The following is a 17,404-nucleotide window of genomic DNA, read 5'->3' as shown; positions in this document are numbered from 1 at the left end:
GAAATGCAAAGCTGTTCGTTTCTTAGCCAATACTCCTTTTATTGCAGCTGTGTGTGTGTGTGTGTGTGTGTGTGTGCATCATGATGTAAGAATAATATTTATTAGTACTTCATATGAGCACATGGAAACCTTTTTTTCCCCTTGCATCCAATATCTCCAGTTGTGAAATTTCTTTTGTCGTCAGTGGAAATTCCCTTTGTTTTCACTAATGTTGCCACATTCTTATTATTTACAGAATAATTGATGTTGAAATAAACACTGTTAAAATTATTATTTTTTTTTGTTTGGGCTTAACTAAGCTTGCCTTTAGTTGTTTTAATTATTATTATTTTTTAATTTATAATGTCAATGATATATACAGAATTTAAAGTAAAATGTAAAGAAATATTATTTAATTGTATGTGTGTGTAATTTTGTGTAATATAATATAAATTAGAATATAAATTAATTAATTATATTTGAACTTGTGAGGAAAATTATATGTGGGTCAATGACATGACGTGTATTTTTTGTTTTCCTAAAAATAATTTGAATAAATACATGTAATATATCAAATGGATCTACAATATGTCCTTTATAAGAAACCCTTTTCATTTTATTGAAATTCAATAGATTTTTTTAGTTTTGGTGTTTGAAAGACTAAAAGTGTAAGGTGGTGCGACCGTCCGAACATACAAGCAGAGAACAAAACTGAGAAATAAATGTAAATTTTCTCAATTAAATTCTTAATCAAATATTTTGGCATGATTTTATGTTAAATTCCTTATAAACGAGGGGAAATAGTGTAGTATATAATAGTCACCCTCCCATAAATATTATATAATTTGACCTTTTTGAGTAATGATGAGGTTGATTCAAATAATCATGTCAGCTGGTATGACCCCCGGAAATCTTTGAAAATGTGTTGTTATTATAAAAATGTGTATTTGATAAAAAAAAAATGTATCTATAACCATGAGCACAGGGTCAAACATTTCTATAGGCATCCAAGTTAATGCCTGTTAGATTTGAATTGAGTTTGAAATGTCAGGTGGTGCGACCAATATGTCAGGTGTCGCGACCAGAGTTACAGTTAAACCAACTAAAAAAAGTCATGTTAATTCATGTTTTTGAAAAATTGTTATACATTTTAATAAATATATAAAGCTGTTAAGTTGTTTAAAGATACAATCTACATATGTATACATATATTTGTTTATTTTATTATGGTATGAGTCCTATTCTTCAAAAATATTGGACTGTATAATCAACATTGATGGTAAAACAATTGCAACTTTAAATTAATCTATTCAAAAAAAAAAAAAAAAAATGTAGATACCATTATCAAGCAAGGAGAAAACAGCACGGCATAGAGCTTGTTAAAAAAGTGATCCAGTTGCAAGGGCAGAGTACCTAACCCTTTCTTGACTTACTGTAAATACTGAATCTATTGAACAGTAGATTGAATTCTGCCCTTAATGTTTTTGGGCCCAATATTTGCACTAGTTCACTGTTTCATATAATAGATGTTTTCATTTATTAAATGTGTTTCTTGAGGTTTCAAAGTTATATTTTAAAGAAGCGATGATCAAATTTTATCATAACATGCAGTATTGTTTTGCACTTTCTTGTTAATGAAATTTAATTATATGATTGAGATAGAGTATAAATTGGTCAGAGGATTAAAATAAAAAAGCCAATTTAAACCTGAATAAAATTAAATGACATATCTTTCTTTTTATTTTGTGAATACAAAGCATTATTGATCACAACATCAGGTGGTGTAACCAGTCATGGTCAGGTGGTGCAACCAGCAAATTTACATTTAAATGTATCAATTCCCACTGCAATTGCAAAATTAAGTAAGAAATATAAATGTAAACTTTTGTATAATGTATACAAATAATTTTTACAGTTAAAAACAAAACGTAAAAAGTCCTCATGGAAAAATGGGTGTTTGAACACACAGAAAAGCAACCATTTATATGATTTGGAATAAAAGGGCACTAAATAAAGAAATAGAAAGGGAAATTACCATGTGATATGCATGTTAGACACTACAATGATTCATATTTATATATATTTATATGGTCGCCCCACCTGACATTTTCTGGGTGGTAAAATCAGTAATATTGATGAATAATGAATTAATGCTGCCTAAAATGGCATAAAATCAATATAAATCAACACAATACATTTTTGGGGGCATAAAAATGGATTTAAAAATTTTTTTTCTTCTTGAAAATCTTTTTTGTCATTGACCCATGTATGAAAAACACAGTGTGAATAATTTAATTGTATGTGTGTGTAATTGTATGTGCATGAACTTTTTAAAATAATATAAATTAGAATATATATATATATATATATATATATATATATATATATATATATATATATATATATATATATATAATTAATAAAACTAAAACCATAAAAACATTTTGGTAATTAAAATAATGTAAAATTAAGTAAGAAATATAAATGTAAACTTTTGTATAATGTATACAAATAATTTTTACAGTTAAAAACAAAACGTAAAAAGTCCTCATGGAAAAATGGGTGTTTGAACACACAGAAAAGCAACCGTTTATATGATTTGGAATAAAAGGGCACTAAATATATATATATATATATATATATATATATATATATAATTAATAAAACTAAAACCATAAAAACATTTTGGTAATTAAAATAATGTAAAATTATATCAAATAAAACAAATATCTCAGTGATACTAAAGCAACATTGATATTTACAGTATTTAAATTATATTAGGTAGTATATTATTTTGTTATTAAATATATCTAGAAGTATATGATTTCATTTAACCTTGGTTGGTAAAGTAGTGCTTTTGCATTTTCAATACTGTGATTTCTATGTGAAGTTAGTGCTTGCTGCGTCTAACGTTATAATCCTAGCGGGGGGAATTTCATTTGTTATGAAAATCACTGAGTTGGAAATATTTGAGTTGGAAACAGCTGACCACCACTGGTTTTAATTGACAGGGTATGTGCAGGGCTGGCAAAGAGAAATAGTCCCATTTAATGTGACTGCTTTCGAATGCAGATATGGTTTACACATTTAGGTTACACCTGAAAAACTGCCCAAAAATTGCACTGCATTTAAAAAAATATATTAATTTATATATAAAGTGAGTGAAAGTGATGTAACACAGCCAAGTATGGTGACCCATACTCGGAAGTCGTGCTCTGCATTTGACCCATCCAAAGTGAACACTCACAGCAGTGAACACACACACAACAGTGAACACACACACACACATATAGCCGGTCCGAGACTCGAACTCGCAACCTTTGGATTACAAATCCTCATCTCCCTCTCTCTCTCTCTCTCTCTCTCTCTATATATATATATATATATATATATGAACCCTTTTTGTCTTTATTCTTGCTTAAAAAAAGCATTATACCAAAGTTTATAGTATAGGCTATAGCCTGTGGCTCGGCTGGACATGTGAAACATTGGAGATGGTTGAGCTCCGTCACACAATTGGAGAGGATTATCAGGCCTGAGATTTTCCCGGGAAAGACTGAACAGTTGCCTCAGCAGAATTCCAGTGTCACTGAACGCGATGAGATTGTCCTTGACACTTCATCCGGCCTTTAGTGAGGAGATTAGCTGCTGTGACCAAATGACTTTCCAGCAAAGTTTAAAGCTTATCATTAACATATACCTAATTCATACGCATTGTGAGGAGACCCCTCAGAGCAGTTCATGTCATTTCTTTATTTATTTCTGCACAGTTGATGAATGTATACATAGTATACAATGGATTTTAATAGAAAAACATAAGTGCCTTTTTCTGTATGACCATCAAAAGATGAGAAAACATAATGATACAAGGAAGCACCTTTGGGATGAATGAGATGCTCTCAACAACAACGTTTGGTTTACACAAGTTACAATGTGTCTTCATAGATCCAGCAGAGAGTACATCTAATACACGTACAATTAAACATACTGTTAATTTTCATCTAAGAAACATGGTGACTTTAAAGCTAAAATTATAATGGCTGTAGAATGTGCATGAGTTTAATAATTTTTTTCTTCTCTCTGCATACTGTGAAGATTTTTGATATTGAAATCATATTTGATAAGTTGTAGCATGGAGGCTATATTAAAATAAGTGTTTGTTCCTTTTCTTTTATTTTCTTTTTCTCTGTTTTTTTTTTTTTTTTTTAAGCAGAGATTAGTTGTACAAAAAAAAAAAAAAAAAAAAAAAAAAAAAATACAAGATACCCAATGACTTCTAACTGGTACACTTATATAGATAGCTGAATTGATGAAGTTCTGTGCCATAAAGTATATTAAATGATTCATTTATAATATTTTACCATTTTATCCCTTTGCATACAGTACCATTATATTAAACATTAACATTATTTTATAAATGTAAATATGTGTTTACAATCTGCCTAAAATGAGAGGGTAAATTACTGATTACTTTCTCTAAACCCAAACTAAAAGCCTACTTTTGGCATCATTTTTTTTCTTCCCTAAACTTATATGTAACCCCTAAATTCTGCTCGTTGAACCTTCAATGAGTAGGAATGCTTTAATCGACCAACTATTTCTGCCTAATATACTGTACGAATACAAATTATCAATAGTGCATGGACCAAGTCACCCTATTTTTGCATACAATATGCTTCACATTTAGATCAAAGTATTCACATGTATTTAAAGTCTGAATACAAATCCAAACACTGTCTGATGTTGTCACTTATCTACAACCATACCTAGAGCAGATACTGTAAAAGTTTTAATGCCAAAGCATAACATTTTACAGCTTTATGTGGTCTGTGTTATTTGGTTGCTTTAAAACACCCTGTCCTTTTCGAGGTAGGCGATAGCTGTACCTTAACATGTAACATTGCAATGGTAAAAGACATCCTTTGTGAGAATATTCTCATTACAAATGAGGCAACACAGGATGCACACATAAAATGATCAATTTGGCTCCATTAAAATGGTCCCATAACACACAGAATCATTCACTAGCAGTGCCGAACAATGCAAAAGTCCAGTTCCTGTGGCTTTCTTTTGCTTGAGCAGTGGTCTCTTGGTAAAAGCAGCCCAGTTTGAGAGATGCATCGCAGTGAGCGTCTCTTATAGCCTTTTCCACAGGTTTTAGAGCATGAGGACCATTCGCCAGTGCTCCAAGTTGGGCAAGCGTCACCGCAAACCCTTATGGCATTGGGCTTTTGTGTGCTGTCACAATGTATAGCTGTTTCCCCATTTGAATCCAAACACTGTATCAGTCTACTTTGAACCCCGTTCCCACAGGTAACCGAGCACTTATTCCAATCCGCCGCCACCCACTTATAAGATGGCATCTGATAGGCCGGCTTCTTCAGCTCCACTTTATTGCTGTCCTCCAGCACACTGTTCTGCGTAGGGTTCCTCTCCTCCTTCTTTAGGACCTTGCCCTCTTTATTTCCCACATTCATGTAGTAGGAGTAGCGCACTCGAGGAGGTGTCATTTTACCCACCGACAACAGTTCCACCGTGAGAGACTCTTTGAGAGGTCTGGAGGCCTGCAGCATCTCCACCGATGTGCCCGTTCCGCTGTAGCGCAGCAGACTTCCCTTTACAATAATGTCTTTTTCTACCGCTGAAACCACAAAGTTTCCATTCAGGAGATATTTGCCGTGGATGTTCTTTACTGCTAAATAGTTGTCATCGTTTATCAAACCGCGGTAGCCACGCTGCCTTACGTCCACATTTGCAGCTCCAACTGGTAGGGTCACCACAAAGTTATATCCATTCCTGAAAAATTTGATCACAGAGTTAGACAATATTCAGAATTCCATAATTTGGAACTTGAATTGAATTAAGGACACCATTTAGGAATTTCTGTTAGAAGTTGAACTGGAATGAAGTTAAAGTGGAATTTACAGATATTAGCATGATGGCAAATGAAGTTCTGTTCCAAAAATGATTGTATTTTTTAATTAAAACATTAAAATAAAATAAATTATTAAAGTTAAAGTACATCTTTAGCTTTAGTTAATTATACTTGTAGCAATTGAATGAGCTGCTTTGAATTTCAGTTCATGTTAAGGTTATTTTATATTAGTTTAAGCTGATGTTATTACAGTGTAATTACACAAATAAGTACTGAGTAATATTCATTAACTACATATACTTTAGAGTTAGGGTTTGGTTTAGTGTTAGTTACTTGTAATTATGCATAAATTACTGTAATCACTATAGTACTGTAAGTACATGTGACATGCAACTATGTCATTTAAAAATTAAAACTCTTACTTATTTTAATTTTGCTTCCTTAAGTCTGAATCACAATTTAAGAGTGCGTTCACACTTGTAGTTTGGTTCTCTTGGTTTATTTGGTCCTAGTCACATTGGCATTTTTGACAGCAAACTTAAATATACCATACCTAAAGACATAGTCACAACTTGATTGGTCGTGTTGAATGACGTATATTTTGTGACGGAACATACCAAACACCCCAAAAAATATGTGTTTTTGATTTAAAGTGTCACTGCGATTGTGTATGACATCCAAGTTCATACCCATTTCATACCAATTCACAGAGTTTGTACCCATTCACGATCGGTCTGCTCAGCACCGCTTTAAGTCAAACACATCTAATGCTGTCTGCTGAACTAAGTGAACTCATTGCGTGCACATATGATTTCATTTTTACCAACTGCGAACTCACAAAGGCACTTTACCTCCTTGTTGCTCCATGTAGCCCTCTGCTCATTTTGTTTTGGATACACCACTTGTTTTAGGCCATCAAATCAACTTGCATTACATCGCATCCTGTCATCTTGTCATCTTTTTTTTTTCATATAGAAGTATTTGTTCCGTGTTGCATCCATATTTCATTCGAACTGCACCAGAGTTTGTTTGGAAGCGGACCGAGATCCATCTTTTAAGCGGTCTCAGTCCACTTGTTTGGTGTGCACCAGAGATCAGATGGCAGCGTCTACACTTACTCAAATGAACCGCACTAACAGAGAAATCGCACAAGAGTTCGTTTTAATCGAACCAAACATGACAAGTGTGAACACACCTTTAAATCACATTAACACCAACTCAAATTCAATTCAAATTCATATAAAAATCAGGAACAGAAGTGAAATTTAAAATAGTTTTCATTTCCCTTCTGAATGGCAAACAAGCCTGTAGACATTGCTGCAGCTGACGCAATTCCTTCAGATCTTGTAAAACCGCAGACTCAGAGATAAAGCACTTACATGGGTTTTGTGAACATTCCAGAGACTTTCTTGCAGTTTTGGCTGTCTCCACCACACACACCACATTTATCAAACTTCATGTTGGAGCTCAGTTTGCCATCACAGCCAGCCTTAATGCATTTCCCCTGAACACAGACAGCTGAGGTATCAGGAGAACAAGGGGTCCCGTCCACCACCTGTCACACAGATAACATTCACATTCACCACACAATCAGCCTCTTTTTAATTAGGATAATTTAAAGATGTTAAGTTGAACAATAGTAAAATCCAGTAAAACCAATGACCTTGGTTATGCTAGTGCCTTTCCCTACCAACTGATCTGCAGAAACATCAGATCATAGCTTCCCTTGTCCAAGTTTCATCAAACTCTTTATATTTATTATACAACAACAAAATTACTTTTTTCCTGGGGGGTGTTCCCCCTGTATCCTTATGTACAGATCATGTTCCTCATTCCTCTCGTTAAATCGCATTCCGTGGGGTCTTCCTCGGTAGTAATCATGATTGCTTTCCCCTCGGTAGAAATTGAGTTTTCCCCTCTGTGTTTTTCCATACTGCCATTGCTGAAGGATAAGCTCTCACCATTACTTTTTAAAAGTATCTTGTTCACTTTGAAAAGTGGATGTTATTCTTTCCATGAGATAAGAACTGCACACTGGCTCAGAATTGCACTTCTGAACATGAACCATCAATGTCAAACAACTTTGCAGTATTTAAAGAGCCACACAGATGGGAAATCAAAAATTACCTGTATTACAGTGTATGATGTAGCTGTCCATCTATGTAAACAATGTGCAAATAATTAAACCAAAAAGTACACGATTTATAAAGTTATTGGCTTCTAAAGTAAGGAGTCAAGTCTGAATCGCTGAAACGAGTCGTTATAGATTTCAAATCTTTTGCCCATCTCTATGTACAACACTAGGAACACTTTACATAATAATCTCCGCCTACCGTCTTGGGAGAAACAAAACTATGACCTGCCCCACCCCCACACACAGACGCTCTGGTTGGTGTGAGAGCATCATGTCGAGGAGACAGTGTGTTTTTAATTGTAAAGGCAAGTTTGTTTTATTTTCACTGCCAAAGAATGAAAATCTGAAGAACAAATGGCTAAAATTCATTTTCACCACAATACCAGAGCAGTACAACAAATCCCTTTTGTTGTGTTCACATATTTCACTGATGACTGCTTTTCTAATCTCGGTGAGTACAGCGGGATTTTCAAAGCGTTTGGCCATAAAAGAGGGTTCATTACCAACTTTATTTAGAACAACGAGCATCTCCGAATCACAACGCGAAGTATGATTATGAAGTTATGTGTCTGTTTTCTCCCGTGCGTCTTATCAGTATGTTTGCTGTTCAGCCTGTCTGCGCTGATCATCATGTACAAACACGTCATTAAAATGAAGTGTAACTCCGTGAATACTCAACGAAGAGACATGATAGAAATATCTATAGAAAGCTTGACATCTCTACTTTAAAACTAAACAAGTGCTGCCGAAAACAGATATTCTGTGATAAAGTAATCCATATGAAAACAACGCGATGTCTGTTTTTCATGTCTCCCCTGCGTTATATTTAATGAATTAACCGTGGAGGTGTGTGCGGAACAACCAATCCAAATTGCTTATGTTAGTTGACCAATCAGAACACAGTATGCAACCGAAAGGTGGGGTTTAAGGAAACTGAATCTTTTGAACAGCTTCGCGCAAACCTTTTGGGGATCTCTGAGAATTGAGGTAATTTTTAAATAATATTTTGACAAAAAGACAATGTTTTTTAACCTTGGATGGATTTAAACCTAATGTACAGGACTTATAAACAGTGATAGGAAGCTTAGAATTTTCATCTTACTGGCTCTTTAAGCATATATTTAAATTTATTTACCTTCTGTGCAAGGACATAAAAGTATCCAGTGCCGTTGGCTCGGCAGATGAGCTTGCATCTGTCCTTAACAGAGACTCCAGAGTATTTCGGGACCCAGACTACAGACAGGCTCAGTCTGTTAGTGTTCAGACTGATGCCATTGAACGCCTCACACTGTTCTTCTCGAAAGCTCTTTCCTGTCACAAACGAAAGGTCATTGTCAGATATGAATATTGACTAATGCATGTTGTTGAACATTGGCCTGAAAGATATTTCCTTTACCTGAGTCTTTACAGGGCTCTATGTTGCAGGATCGATACTTCACTCTCAGTCCCTGGCAGTACTTGCCCCCGTTTTCAGGGACGGGGTTGTTACAGTCCCTTTTGGCAAGCTGCACCCCTCCCCCACAAGTACGGGAACATGGACCGTATGGACCCCACCGACCCCAATGGCCATCTACCTGTAGAAAGAGTCAACAGAAACAATTAGAAGTGCTGAGAAGTCTGGCTAACATTCTCAAAATAACTAGCCTTTAAATGTTCATTGTATCATGTGTCATGAGCTTTATATGCCACAAAAATAAATAAATGCAATAAAATAAATTATTTTATTTTTACTTATTTTTTACACTCTTAAAGGGTTAGTTCACAGAAAAAAACAAAATTAGCCTGTGTTTTACTCACTCTCAAGGCTTCATAGGTGTATATGACTTTCTTCTTTCAAACAAATCCTATAAGAGTTATATTAAACATTGTCCTGGCTACTCCAAACTCTATCATTGCAGTCAGCAAGTGCTTCTGTTCAACTGTCCACAAGATGTCAAATAATCATGAATGTGTGCACATCCATAATAAAACATGCTTCACATGGCTCAGGGGTGAATAAAGGCCTCCTGTAGCGAATCCATGCTTTTTCATAAGAAAAATATCCATGTTTCAAACGTAATAAACACTTTTCTCTCACTTTCGGTATCTGTCATACGCTGAAGGCGTTCCAGCAGATGATGTAGCACGTATGCATTACTAGTCTTGTGAGTTTGTTTAAATGAGCAAAGGATGCAGAGTTTCCTTACTTTAGCACAGGAAAATCAGTTTCCTCTTGGCTTATATTGTAATCCTCCGTAAGTTTTCTGTACAAATCCATGGTTTGCACTTCTAATTCATGACCGGCATTTTGTTTAATTCTCTCTCTGCATTCGTCACTAATAATGCAACGCCGACATCATATGTCATCAGCTGGAACGGCTTCCGCATTTGACAGATACCGGAAGTGAAAACGCATGGATTTGCAACAGGAGGCCGTACACAACAGTGTACTTTTTTTTTTTTATGAATTTTGCAAATCGCCTTACCTAATAATGTGCTTGTTAGCACGCTTCATGATAAAAGCGGCTTATAGTCGCAGAAGTTTACAGTCTCTTAGAGAACTGCGCATCACTGCATGGAGGGAGAAGGGCGGGGATAGCAGAGCTAATTAGCATTTAAAGGGAACTGCACTGAAAATACTTGCTGTAAATGGAGTTGTTTTTGACCGGGTAAAAAGGTTGTGTTTTACACTACCGTTGAGTTTTCATTAAGACTCTAAAGTAGCGGTTCTTAATTCCAGTCCTCGCGCCCCACTGCTCTGCACATATTGTATGTCTCTCTTTGTTAACACACCTGATTCAGATAATCAGCTCGTTAGAAGTGAGCTCAGTGCATGAACTGTGTTCCGATTGACATGGTCTCTACACAGTGTTTACTACTCCCTACTCCCTGAGCAGGGGAATATGTTGAAGTTTACTTCACTTCGGAACATTTGTTCACGGATATGCATTGCACAACGTCCGTCTGCACACATGGACAAGTGTGACATCATATACCTCTGTAAATCAATACAATTTAAATTCATTTCATGTACACTTCAATGCACTTTGAATGGAACATATACGTTCGCTTCGAATTGGAATCATGGCGGAATAGGCACTTATGTTATGTTATATAATAATTTCAGTGTTCATGGTTAAAAATTTCAATATTAGTGTTCAAAATGTATGGTCAGTAATTTTTTATATATATATAAAAGCACATTTGTTTAGTGAAGTTCACTAAACATTAAGACTTGCTTAAAGAGTTAATGTAATGAAAATTTGCGCACTGAATTGATTCACTCGTGTTCAAATGATCACTAAACATTTGTCATGACATCTCTCTGATTGTATGATAAATATAGTTTAACGCGGCATACTTGTTCAGTGATAATTATGAAAAAAAATAACATCTTATCAAGTAACTGTACAACGTTGTATCCGAATGCAGATACAAAAAATTTGTGATTGTTAAAGACACAAATACAAATACTGGCTGTTACATTAAAATTTTAATATGTAATGTCATAATAGTTTTGGCAATTTATATATGTAATTGTTGCATAAGGCTATGAATTAATAAGCATTTATTGACAGCGTTCATTTACAATAGCATGAACCACGAGTACACGTGGTTCAACAACACGTCAAACCCTGAAGCAGATTGGCTACAGCAGCAGAAGACACCACCGGGTGCTGCTCCTGTCAGCTAAGAACAGGAAACGGAGGCTACAATTTGCACAGGCTCACCAAAATTGGACAATAGAAGATTGGAAAAATGTTGCCTGGTCTGATGAGTCTCGATTTCTGCTGTGACAATCAGATGGTAGATGTAAAACCATAAAAGCATGGATCCATCCTGCCTTGTCTCAATGGTTCAGGCTGGTGGTGGTGGTTTAATGGTGTGGGGGATATTTTCTTGCCACACTTTGGGCCTCTTAGTACCAATTGAGCATCGTTTAAATGCCACAGCCTACCTGAGTACTGTTGCTTACCATGTCCATCCCTTTATGACTACAGTGTACCCATTTTCTAATGGCTACTTCCAGCAGGATAACGCACCATGTCACAAAGCTCAAATAATCTCAGACTGGTTTCTTGAACATGACAATGAGTTCACTTTACTTAAATGGCCTCCACAGTCACCAGATCTCAGTAGAGCAGTTTTGGGATCTGGTGAGACGGGAGATTCACATCATGGATGTGCAGCCGACAAATCTGCAGCAACGGTGTGATGCTATCATGTCAATATAGACCAAAATCTCTGAGGAATGTTTTCAACACCTGGTTGAATCTATGGCATGAAGATTTGAGGCAGTTTTTATCCAACCTGGTACTAGCTTGGTGTACCTAATGAAGTGGCCACTGAGTGTATATATATATTATATGTATTTTTGATTAAATAAATGCAGTCTTGGTGACCAAAAAAAAAACAAAAAAAAACAGTACAGTAGTTTACATTTTAAAATCCAGAAATGATTGATGTGTGTGATGTAAAACGATACAGGCGCAATTGTCTATAGTCAGATATACTGTAGTTAGCACATCACTCACCTTGTTTTTGGTGGTATTTTGCTTATCAGTACAGATCCCCCGATAGCACAGCTTGTTGCTGCCACAGGCCGTACCATCAGCCCAGGGAAAGTGGCGAGTCTGACACACCAGCTGTCCTTTTGCTTTCCCAGTGCACCACAGTTTGGAGCAGGCCTGCATGTACGGACAGGGCTTAGATCCTGAGCCGAAGGCCAGTTCACACTGACGGCTGAGCGAGTAGCTGACACCTGGGGGGTCACCTGGAAGAGCCAGTAGCTTTTGGGGCTGATCCAGCAGACAGTCACCTGGAGAACAAAAGGTACTTAATGCAAAATTATACATTTAGTATTGATGATTTTTGTAGCTGAGCAATGTATTTGTTAAGCCAAGCAAGCCAGAGTTGATTGCAGCAGAGCAGTCGAACCAACCGTGGCCAGAGTCCAGGAAGTCTGTGATGATGGCAGCACTGCAGACAGACCAGGGCATGTTGTGGTCAATCTGGATCAGAGTGGGAGACATCATATGGTTGTCCTTGAGCTTTCCAAATACCTCCTCACAAGCCTTCACATTGTCATGTGGCATACTGAACACATGCCCTGGACAAGAGCCAAAGAAATAATCAAGCCATGTCAGTCTGTTTTTATATTCATAGGAGAAAATGAAAATGTATTGTTATAGTTAAGAGTTCAAGTTGATTGGTATGAGTATCTTTTAAATGTAGTCTATCTATCTATCTATCTATCTGTCTGTCTGTCTGTCTGTCTGTCTGTCTGTCTGTCTGTCTGTCTGCCTGCCTGCCTGCCTGCCTGTCTGTCTGTCTGTCTGTCTGTCTATCTGTTTGCAAGGTGTACGATGGCTAACAGATTCAAACATGTACAAAGAGTTTCATAGTTGTTCCTTTTATCTGTACACACCATAAAAGGATGGCACTGATGCACCAGTGAATGTGGTTCTTTTAGCATCTGATAATGTTTTCCCATCTGTCTTTTATTAAACCTTTCTTTTCACAGGGATCAAGAGATGTGGAAAACTCTTGAACGCAGTTGTCATTGTTCTTCTAATTTCATAATACAGCGTGACAGAACTTTTTCTTGAAACAGCTGGCACAATATTCATGTTCAAAGATCAAGGGATCCAAGATAGAATTTCAGAATTGAGAAGCCTCATTAAAATCCCATCACCCTAAAGGATTCGACTTAATTACACCACAGACAGAGTCTCAGAGTTAATGCTGGGAAGAGAACCCAGTCAAGAACGCAGACTTTCAGTTCACCTGTTTTGCTCACAAAACACTGCCTTTGAAGCCGAATAAAGCTCTTACCTAGTTCATGTGCGGTGGTGAAGGCTGAGGGGAGACCATCATCTTCAATCACAGAGCAGCTCCTCTTAGGATCACACATGGTGCCTACATCTGCCATACCCAGCGTGTCACACGTGGTGGCCCCACACAGGTCCTGTGAAGAGAATGATTATAGTGTGAAATCAGTGATGAGACACAATGTGACATAACAAGCAGCAAGTGTTTCAGGAGCAGTATGAAGACGATAGCCAGGGTTACAGTAGTAATCGTTTAATTCATCTCCATAATCCATGCTTCCTCATGGAGCTTTCCCCAGTGATCAGGCCTGATCCAGTGTGTATGTTTGTGAACCGATTTGTCAGATCAAAATATTTTTATTATTATTTATTATTATTGTGTACTGAAATAATGGGAAGCACGGGGCTGTGTGGAGCAGCGAAGGTGGCCAAGAATGCCTGTAAACAGCTGTGGTTACAGCATTGTCAAGAGGACAGATGGAACCTCGTGAGAACATCATAGTGCAGCCACCTGGAGACTTCAGGGAGAACATTTGGGAAGGCTGAATTCCTTCCAATATAATCATGACATGAATGTTCCAACTTTCTCATGCTGTCAGATATGAAGAGTGGGGCAGCTGATGGCTATGAGAAGTTACAGAAGTTATCAGTTAAATTTTTAACATACCAAGCAGTAAAATAGAAGAGTGGATTGCTGTAATAGAAAGGCATGAGTTAATTTGGCTGAAATAACAGGTGCCATGCAGGTACCTTGGCATAATAGTCAACAGTGTAATGACAGCTGTCTTGAATCACTTCTCTGCTTGAGTCAGTATAACACACATGACGTGTGCTTTCAGCTTTCTGGTGATGTAATGGTGCTTTTAAGTTTATATTGGAATCAAATGGTAGACAATTACATTTTCTTTTAGGGGCACTCCCTTGTCTTGACTTATTTCCTGAAATGTTTTACTACGTTCTATCCAGATGGCATGTTATGTTAGTATAAGACAGTGTTGATGTTCAATTGTGGCAAAACCGCTGAAAGATGTGATGTCAGAGATGATCGAGAGGAGAAATCTTCGTGTAACTATTTAGATTGAATTACCTAAATGACAAATGTCAAGTAGTGCAAACAAAGAAATACTTTCATTGAATGCGAGTGAAATTCTCAAACATTTTTCAAAGCTGGTATGTAAATTCTGTATTTAGGTTTTGATTTTATATTTTTCTAAAAAAAAAAAAAAACTGTTTGGCCACAGTCATGAGGGTCTGGTGTCTGTTGTTTTATGACTTTTTGGCAAATGACAATAAAAAATTGCTTCCTGGTTACACCACACATACTTTAATTTACCAGGCTATTTAAAACAAATAATAATTCAATAATATTATACTTTGAAAATTGCTTCATCTCTTGTTTTATTCACTTATTTTATTGAAATCTACAGATCTACAACCACACCACCAGACATTTGTACCTTAATTAAGCCCCACAAAACTAAAATATTAATACAGAAAAAAAAGTTGATTATATATACTGAATTGAAGAACAGTCATTGGCCCATGTGAGAACATAATTTCTTACCTGCTTTGTAAACAAAATAGCAGTATCCCAGTACTCTGGGTGTTTGTCGTTGATCTTGTTCAGCTTCTTCTGCCAGGTGCAGAAATTGCGCAGCGTTAGAGCCGCGTTACTGGATACTTTGGGTCCTTTTTCTGCCTCATTAATCACCATAAGCTTTACAACCACTATACTGATGGCGTTCAAGATACTGGGGTGTTTGTACAGCTTTGCAGTGACAGACATGAGAGTCAAAAGGTAATGCTTCAGGTCGTCGCCGTGGAATTTTGCCATGGACTCATCAGCAGCAACCAGGACCTCTACGTACCTCGGTATAGAGGCGAATCTTTTCGATCTGCTCATGCTTTTCAACAAAGTTTCTGTTAAGTTCCTCGTGTGTCCCTTAAGATGTTTATACTTTTCCAACGACTCTACAACGCCCTGGTTTAAACCAGATGTAACTCCGCACTTAGACGTTGAGTTCGGTGCGTGAAGATGTCTTCTCCTGCGGATGATGTGCGTTTTGTCAGCATCATCTGAGATCATCCCGGGTGCTGTGCTGGTCGACCTGCGCTCTATGAGGTACTCCATCCCGTTGTAAGAAAACGCTCCTCGGACACCTCCGCAGAGACTGAGAGCTGCATATGAATTCCTGTCTGCATTAATATCACCGGAGTAAAAGCATCTTCTAAAATCACCTTCTAAAAAATCACTTGCAGATGTTGTGTCATACTGAAATGTGCCATCAGGAGCCAGAAAACTGGAGTCAGGCAGAAGATTAAGATTCAATTCCTGATTAAAAGCGTTTATTCTGTAAACAACAAGTTCTTTGTTCAGTTTGTCATGCCTTGGGAACTTTTCACGGTCAAGTCGAACAGGTTCACAAAAATCAGTTTCCATACAGAGGTATATTTTCGTTAAAAACAGCATGTGCACGAGACAAAACAAAACTACGGGAAAAACCGACATCGTTGCTGGCGGTGATTAGATATCCTTCAGAGTGTTTAACTCACACCGTGATGCTGTCGGTCACGGTTCTGTACATCCGTCATGAGAATTAAGCTTTGCTACAGTCCCCATCCATCGCCCTGGTGTTTCTCTCTTTCAAACCAGCTGTCTGTTTTTTATTCTTTTGCGTCATAAGTAAACATTGCAGATTGTAATAAGAGTTTTTGGGAAGTTCAGATGAGAGCTCATGGTTCATGTTGAACACTTGCAGACACTTCTGGCTCTCTAAATATGAGCATCAAGCCAGGCGCGCTTCAGAGGTTACCTCCCACTCCATAAGCCCGGTCATTTGTAAACGGTCTTAATAATAATACTTATATATAGGCTATATATGAGAAGGTGAAAGCATAATCCTAATAATTTTGGTTGTAGTTCATGAGAGAAGTTTCATTCAAAGTTATCTGATCTTTTATAACCTCAAAATGTTATTAAGCTTACAAAACTTAAAAAAAAAAAATGTTTAATCATTTATGGAATGTTTTTTTTTCTGCAACATTTTAGTTGGATGTTTGCCTAAGATTATTAAGAGAATATTTCAAACATTTCCATAATGTTTGCAAAATGATAAAATGGAAAGTTCCCTTTAAGATCGTCTTTTACATTCACATAATTAAGATAAAAAAACTTTCAAAAGTATTCATCCCTAAAGCCATACATAGATAGTTCACCTTCAGTTAGTCCCCATTGACTTGCATAGTGTTTTTGCTGGTCCCCATTGATCCCATTGAGAAAAACAAAACAACAACAACAACAACAAAACACTAAGGTGAACAATTCCTTTAAGAGTCACCACTTAAACATATTCTCAAACATCATACAGAAATTATCTAAAAATACATTGTCAGTAATTGCACTAAACATTTAAAACTATGAACGAAATACTTTACATACATGTACATCTTAACAGATATAATATTGCATTGGTAACTAATGTTTGAATGAATTAGCTTAATTTTATTTTTATAAATAGTAGCATCTATTTTTATTACCATTTGACAGTAAGAAAAATCTAAATTTTTGTCATCAATACACCTCCAAATAAATGCAACCTATTGAAT

General features: G+C 36.4%; 1 protein-coding gene across 1 annotated transcript; it reads right to left on the bottom strand.

Moving 5' to 3' along the window:
• Window positions 1-4,234: 4,234 nt before the first annotated feature.
• LOC113115180 (A disintegrin and metalloproteinase with thrombospondin motifs 15-like) lies at window positions 4,235-16,721 on the bottom strand. Its single transcript, XM_026282574.1, has 8 exons — window positions 15,363-16,721; window positions 13,803-13,935; window positions 12,910-13,077; window positions 12,503-12,786; window positions 9,385-9,562; window positions 9,124-9,299; window positions 7,234-7,409; window positions 4,235-5,775 (listed from the first exon to the last, which is right to left on the bottom strand). Exons 1-8 carry the CDS (start codon window positions 16,305-16,307, stop codon window positions 5,004-5,006), a joined length of 2,832 nt encoding a protein of 943 aa, XP_026138359.1. The 5' UTR covers window positions 16,308-16,721; the 3' UTR covers window positions 4,235-5,003.
• Between the last annotated feature and the right edge of the window lie 683 nt (window positions 16,722-17,404).

Source organism: Carassius auratus, chromosome 15 (assembly GCF_003368295.1).
Source record: "Carassius auratus strain Wakin chromosome 15, ASM336829v1, whole genome shotgun sequence".
NCBI lineage: Eukaryota > Metazoa > Chordata > Actinopteri > Cypriniformes > Cyprinidae > Carassius > Carassius auratus.
This window is presented reverse-complemented; position numbering and strand designations above follow the sequence as displayed.